The 6,577-nt window shown below is 45.8% G+C and overlaps 1 protein-coding gene across 1 annotated transcript; it reads left to right on the top strand.

The window, feature by feature from the left end:
- The first annotated feature begins 911 nt into the window (after positions 1-911).
- On the top strand, positions 912-3,829 carry KRTDAP (keratinocyte differentiation associated protein). Its single transcript, XM_059381833.1, has 5 exons — positions 912-998; positions 2,437-2,475; positions 2,784-2,828; positions 3,476-3,523; positions 3,791-3,829. Exons 1-5 carry the CDS (start codon positions 912-914, stop codon positions 3,827-3,829), a joined length of 258 nt encoding a protein of 85 aa, XP_059237816.1.
- The last annotated feature ends 2,748 nt before the right edge of the window (positions 3,830-6,577 follow it).

Genomic DNA, 6,577 nt, shown 5'->3' on the forward strand with positions numbered 1-6,577 from the left:
TCAGCAGGGAGCCTGCTTCCCTCTCTCTCTGCCTGCCTCTCCATCTACTTGTGATTTCTCTCTGTCAAATAAATAAATAAATAAATAAATAAAATCTTAAAAAAAAAAAAAAAGAGAGAGAGAGAGAGTTCTCGGCTTCAAAGAACTTACTATTCTAAGAGAGAAATAAGAGCATAAGTTATCCCAGGTACAACTCCAGAGATAAACAAATGAATTGTCATGGCAACTCCAAGAAGGGAACAGTATGGGGAGTGGGGGTGGTGGTGAGGGATGATGGGAAAAATTAGGGAAGATTCATCCAAGATGGATGTTGGGTTCTGAAAACAGGAGATGACAGAAGGGCATTTTAGGAATAAGCAAGGGCACGGGAAGATGCTTGGAGGACCAAGAAGGGTTTATTTGGTAGGGAGTCCAGTTTGGCTAGAATGCAGTGTCACGTGCAAAGGAGTAAAATAAGTCAGAAAGGCAGGTCAAGGCCAGAGCATGGAAAGCCTTCGATGCCAGTCTAAGAAGTTTATACAGAATTGGGTAGGGTGGGGAAAAAGTCCAAATTATAACAGCAGATTGAAGGATATAAGGGAAAGAGACAAAGGGAAAAGGAGAGGTTGCTTGGGTGTCACTGCCAACCCTTTGGAGGGACAGGTTCGACCTGTCTCCATCCCAGCTCCATTGGCATGAAGCACCCCATTGCCATCTCACCTTCCTAGTGCCTGGGGCAGAATGTGAATTGAGAAATCCAAAGTAAGTGGGGAACAGTCTCCACCTCCCCTTCCCAGAGCCCCGGGGGTGGGCGATGGGATCTGGGGGTGAGTCAGTGGGGTGGGGACCCCACTTCTGCTCACATCCACCTCCTTGGGAATATAAAGGGCAAGTAGTGAGGCCCCGCCTCAGAGCACCCCAAACTTGACACCATGAAGATCCCAGTTCTTCCTGCTGTGGTTCTTCTCTCTCTTCTGGCGCTCCACTCTGCTCAGGGGGCTTCCCTGGGTAGTCCCGAGGTGAGCACATCACCTAAATTCTCTTTCTCTTACTTATTACCTCGCTGAGTCCTCCATTTCTTTACCTTCAATGCATTACTGGATGCATGGCTCCTATTTTTGGAGATTATAAGAGGCTGAACAAAAAAGCAGGGGCTCTGAGGAAAGGAAGAAAGGAGGAAGGAAATAAAGCATTCCCAGGAAGACATGTAGACGGAGATGCTTTATTTCTGGAGGGGTTGATGAGTGTATAGGCGGAGGCTAGACTACTGAATCCAGGGAGGAGACAAGAGGGGCTGAGGTCGTCATCTGGGCTCAGCTTCACCTGTGTTTCGTCTGTCTCCCAGGAAATGGCTTCCAGGTGACTGGGAGCTCCCTACTGTCTCTGGACCCTAGGCCATAGCAAGGACCCTTAGCAAGGACCCTTAGGAGGCAGTCTCCAGTCAGGAGGAAGCTGGAGACCCCATCTTCTCCCAAGGTTGGGGGAGAGCATCCGTGCTAGATTTAAAAGTCTGAGATGGGGTCACATACACAATTGCTTGGGATCCAAACAAATGAAGTCAATGAGCAGGAGGGCTGGTGGAGCGAACCTGCCTGATCTAAAAAGGGACAGTCTGTGTACATCGGACGCTGCTAAGCAGAAAATGTACCCAGTGTGGCCAGAATTTTTTAGTTATTTAATTTATAAATTTTTTAAGTTTTTGGGAGAAACCAGAAATCTGATTTATAGAATACATAAATTCTAATTTAAATACTAATATTAATTTAATACTAATTAAAAATGTTTCACTCAAACTTAAAAACAAGCCAAACTACTGAGAGTTAAAAACTTGGGTCTAGCCTATAGGATAGCCTATTGTGAACTTTGTTGTGGAAAGGAAGAAATAAGGGACAATGAAACTGGGCAACTAAAGCAGGGAGAGGGACAAGATGGGGTGCACTGAGGTCCAGGGCACTGAGGTCCAGGGCAGTGACTATACAGGAGAGGGAAATGGTGACTCTGATTTTGGTGGCAATAAAGTCACAAAGCAAGCCAACCTCAATCAATTAAAGGCAGGCAGGGCACCTCAGCGCCTGGCTCCTACATGCATGCCAATCTCCCCCACCCAGCTCTATGCGCTAAGCGTAGGAGTCTCAAGAACACCCCAAGTCAACTGCACAGCAACACTAGCCTGATTTTCTTGGGAGGAGTCTTCTCTTCCCCACCCCATGTACCTGCTGCCTACCAAGGATGCAGGCCTGGACTTTTAGCTTCTCTGTCTCACACATGCCATCCCTCCTCTTTGCCTTGCTGTCCACCATCTGTCTTACTGGAACAGAGCAGGCTATCTGAGGCCCTATAGTGGAGAATGGGCTACAATCTTGGGGACTGGCCTGGGGAGGAAGGCAGGGCTGGCAGAGAGGGTCTGGGACAAGGACTTGCCATTATGTGATCCTTTTTTTCCCCTTCACTTTCCAGGAAGAAACCACCATTGGTAATTATGCAGCAGGCCCTGAGGTAAACAACCTGTTTTCCCACACTCCAGCCTATGTCTGTGCTCCTTTCTGTGCTCCTTCACCATTTTCTTAACACCCCGTGTTTTTGCCTAGGCCTTTAACGCGAACTTCCTGAACATCGACAAGTTGCGCTCTGTAAGTACCATTCTCCAGGGCTGCCCCGACCCCAACAGCCACACCATAAAGGAGACCAATGCCTTAGTAGATAGCTTGCAAAGCTGCCTGGACCCCTCACCTTTTCCAGGGCCTGGGGGATGAGCTCTGCCCTCCCCTGGCACTGACCCTCTTCTTGTCTCCCTGTCTCCACAGGCTTTTAAGCCCGATGAATTCCTGAACTGGCATGCCCTCTTTGAGGTAAGCGTGTGGGCACCCCTTCTTCTCCTTGACTGCGGTCTCTCCAATGGACGGTCAACATCTTCTAGTTCTAGCCCTTTCGGTTCTTTCCCAAGTTCTAGGAGGTAGTAACTGCCCTGCTTGACAGAAGAAAAGTTCCTTCCGAACACTGACATGGCCACACCTATTTTCCTAATGCAGCAGTGGGGGAGCAGAGCCACAAAGACAATTCCAGAAAAGACAGAAGCTAACCAGACAGGAGTTTAGTTGAGTCCTTTTATCATCTATGAAGAAACTGAGGTCCTAGGCTGGGTGTCTTGGTCACACTTAGAAGGCGAAGTCAGACATGGGCATGGGCATTGGAGCCTGTGTCACATGACTCAGCACATGCTCGCTACGTGTCTTCACACAACTGCCTCTGAGCCTCAGCTTCCTCGTCTTTGATGTGGGCTTGACAGGACCTACCTCAAAAGGTAGCTGTGCAGACCAAATGAAAGCATGCCTATGGAGCAGTTAGTATAAGGCAGACAGAGAGTAAAGGCTCAGGAAATACTCGTCCTTCCTCTAATTATAAATGATAACACCATTGCCACTCCGGAGAGCTCACTCACTGATCTGCACTCACCTGCCCGCTATCACATCACTCTCGTTCTTTTTTCCTCTTTTAGTCTATCAAAAGGAAACTTCCTTTCCTCAACTGGGATGCCTTTCCTAAGGTAAGAGACGACAGGCAATAGGACAGAAGTTGGTGAGGAGGGAAGAAGCCAATGATGTGGGAGGAAGGGTGAGGATGGGTAACAGAGGATAAGCTGTCCTCTCACTAGAGCTACGGGAAGTATCAGCTACTGTATTTAGAGAATGAGAACTCAGAGCAAGGCAGGGATTCCTATCTCTGCCCCATGCTGTCCTGGGCTTACTCATGGGAGACTCCAGCTCCCTGCACCCAAGGGTCCCCCATCTGACCACATCCTCTCTCCCTCCAGCTGAAGGGTTTGAGGAGTGCAACTCCTGATGCCCAGTGACTGTTCCCTTCAAGACCAAGTACTGCTGACACCCACTGGAAGAGGGGCTAGTGTGCTCTCTGGTCACCATTCTATAAGCACTCTCTTGGGGCTCAGTAACACCAATAAAATGTTTTCCAACCTACCAGCTCCTGTATCTGTGTCTGTCCTTATCCCACTGGGCTCTAGAAGGGAATTAGGATGAAGTAGGTTCCAAGGCTGGTAGGCAGAAATCTTGAATTCTAAGAGGGTAGTAAGCAGTGACGTAGGAGGAAGTGGGGAGAGCTTATCAAGATGGCAGTGTGTCTTAATTCCTCGGTACTGGCTGACATACTTGAAGGGCACAATGCTGTGAGTTGTTTACTAAGATATTCAAGGAATCAGACCTCTTCCCTGAACTACTGGTGCCTTCCCCACCTGCCTTCTGAGAACCTGATTCCCTTGGTGGGGGCAATTTGGTATAAGAGAGCTATCTGGAATTCAAGGCTCACAAGCTACCTGAAATCATATGAGCTCATCTAAAATCCTTTTTTTTTAAGAATTAGGTAGGTTAGGGGCACCTGGGTGGCTCAGTGGGTTAAAGCCTCTGCCTTCGGCTCTGGTCATGATCTCAGGGTCCTGGGATCGAGCCCTGCATCAGGCTCTCTGCTTAGTAGGGAGCCTGCTTCCCCCCTTCTCTCTGTCTGCCTCTCTGCATACTTGTGATCTCTATCTGGTAAATAAATAAAATCTTAAAAAAAAAGAATTAGGTAGGTTATAAATAAAGAAAACTAGTGATGTAATCCTGGGCCTTTCTCAACCTCCGATTCTTTATCTGTGTGAGGAGAGTGGAAATAAACAAGAATGATAATAACTACCCTGTTATTACTCTGTGGTATTGTTATGAAAGTCAAATAAGATAAGGTAGGTAAAGCCCCTTGCACAGGGCTGGGCATACAGTAGGTATGCTCAGCAATGATATGTTCCCTTCATTCCCCCAGAGAGCTGCCCCAATACCCACATTATTAATCCATCTCACATCATCACCAATCCATCCATCCATCCATCCATCCATCCGTCCACCCACTGCAAAGGTCTTGAAACATGGAATGGATTCCATCTTGGTTCTATATGTATGCTCTATACGGAATCTCTGTGTTTATTCTGGGTACTTAAAATGTTGACTTAGTTAAGATTATTTCTGGTTTCTCAACTGGGAAACTGGGAAAATTGGAGAGCAATGAACTTGAGATTGGCTTAAATCCAAGCAACAGCTGCCCTTTTTACAGGATGTGGTCTCCAGATCAGTAAAATTTCCCTCGGCAAGTTTCACTTATTTACACTGCCTTGTGGCCTCTATCAGTGGCTGAGTGTGCAAACTGTGGCCCGTAGCTTACTTGAGGAAGTGGACTACAAAGGGAAATTAAACTTGTGTAGGGAAGCAAAAACTTCCTTCTACCCTCTGAAATTCTGTGGCTGGCCTAAGAATTAAACTGACATAATAAGACAGATTAACAGGAGAAAAACATACAAAGTTATTTAATATATTTTTACACATACACAGGAGTCTTCAGAGGGAAAAGGAAGACTCAAAGGGGCTATTAGGCGCCAAAGCTAATACACCTTTTTACGCAACGAATGACAGATTGTAGAGATCTGACAAGACAAAAGGGCTTGGACTGGGGACAAGAAGCTGTGGGAGTGATTAGGACATACATGGGGGAAACTAATGGGAGATAAGGGTTGTTTTAGTATGCTTGTTTGTACAGAATGGAGTTGACTCCCAGGCTCTGCTGATAAGAACGGTCTTCTCTTCCTGGTACAGGGAGGGCACCTTTCTCAAGGAAAATTCTATGACTTGCTTTTAGGTAGAAAGGGCAATGTCACAGAATCCTTCCTGCATCTTCTATTTCTCAACTGCCTTCAACTTAAAATAATGAATATGCAAAAAGCAGTGTATTTTGGGGTGGCATGCTCGGAACCTTCACTTGGCTTCTGCTTCCAAAGAGCTTCCAGACTAGACAAATAAGACATGTACATGCTGCTTATATCCCTTCCTTTTGGTAACTAAAAATCATAGACACACAACACTAATGAGAAGCAACTTATAAATGGGATCACTGACAGAAAAGAAAAAAATGGAGGGTGCCCATGTACCATAATCAATTAAAATATTTAGCAAAGATTGAATGCTCATAATTTTGGTATAGGAACTAGAGTAGAGGAAGAAGGTAGGGAGATGCTTAAGATGTATGTATTGAGTGCCTAGGTTCTAGGGGAAGCCAAGAGTCAGCATACACAAGTCAGGAGCATTTTTTATCTCAAAGCAATAGTTCTTGAAGTGTAGAACTGAGGTCAGCAGCATCAGCATTACATGGGAATTTGTAAGAAGCACAAATCCTTGGGCACTAGCCCACATCTATTAAATCAGAAGCTGGGGGTGGGCACAGCAATCTGTATTTTAACAGGCTCTCTAGATGATTTGGATGCACTACAGCTTCAGAACCACTGACAAAAGGAAAGCCAGCTAATGATTACTGTAAAATTTGGGACCACAGTTACTTCTGGGGGAGAGACCATCATGTGATAGGGGAAGGGCCCCTGGAGGGGAGTGGTAACAGAAGGCTTCTAGTGTTTATGTTTTAATTTTTTCCTTAAATATATCATAGTGTAGGAAAAAATGTCTTCTTCTATCCTAGGTTTTGGATAGGTCTATGTAACAAAAGACAGATTAACAAGAGAAAGGTATACAAATTTATTTAATACAAATTTTATATGACACGAGAGCCT

This window comes from Mustela nigripes, chromosome 17 (genome assembly GCF_022355385.1).
Source record: "Mustela nigripes isolate SB6536 chromosome 17, MUSNIG.SB6536, whole genome shotgun sequence".
Taxonomy (NCBI): domain Eukaryota; kingdom Metazoa; phylum Chordata; class Mammalia; order Carnivora; family Mustelidae; genus Mustela; species Mustela nigripes.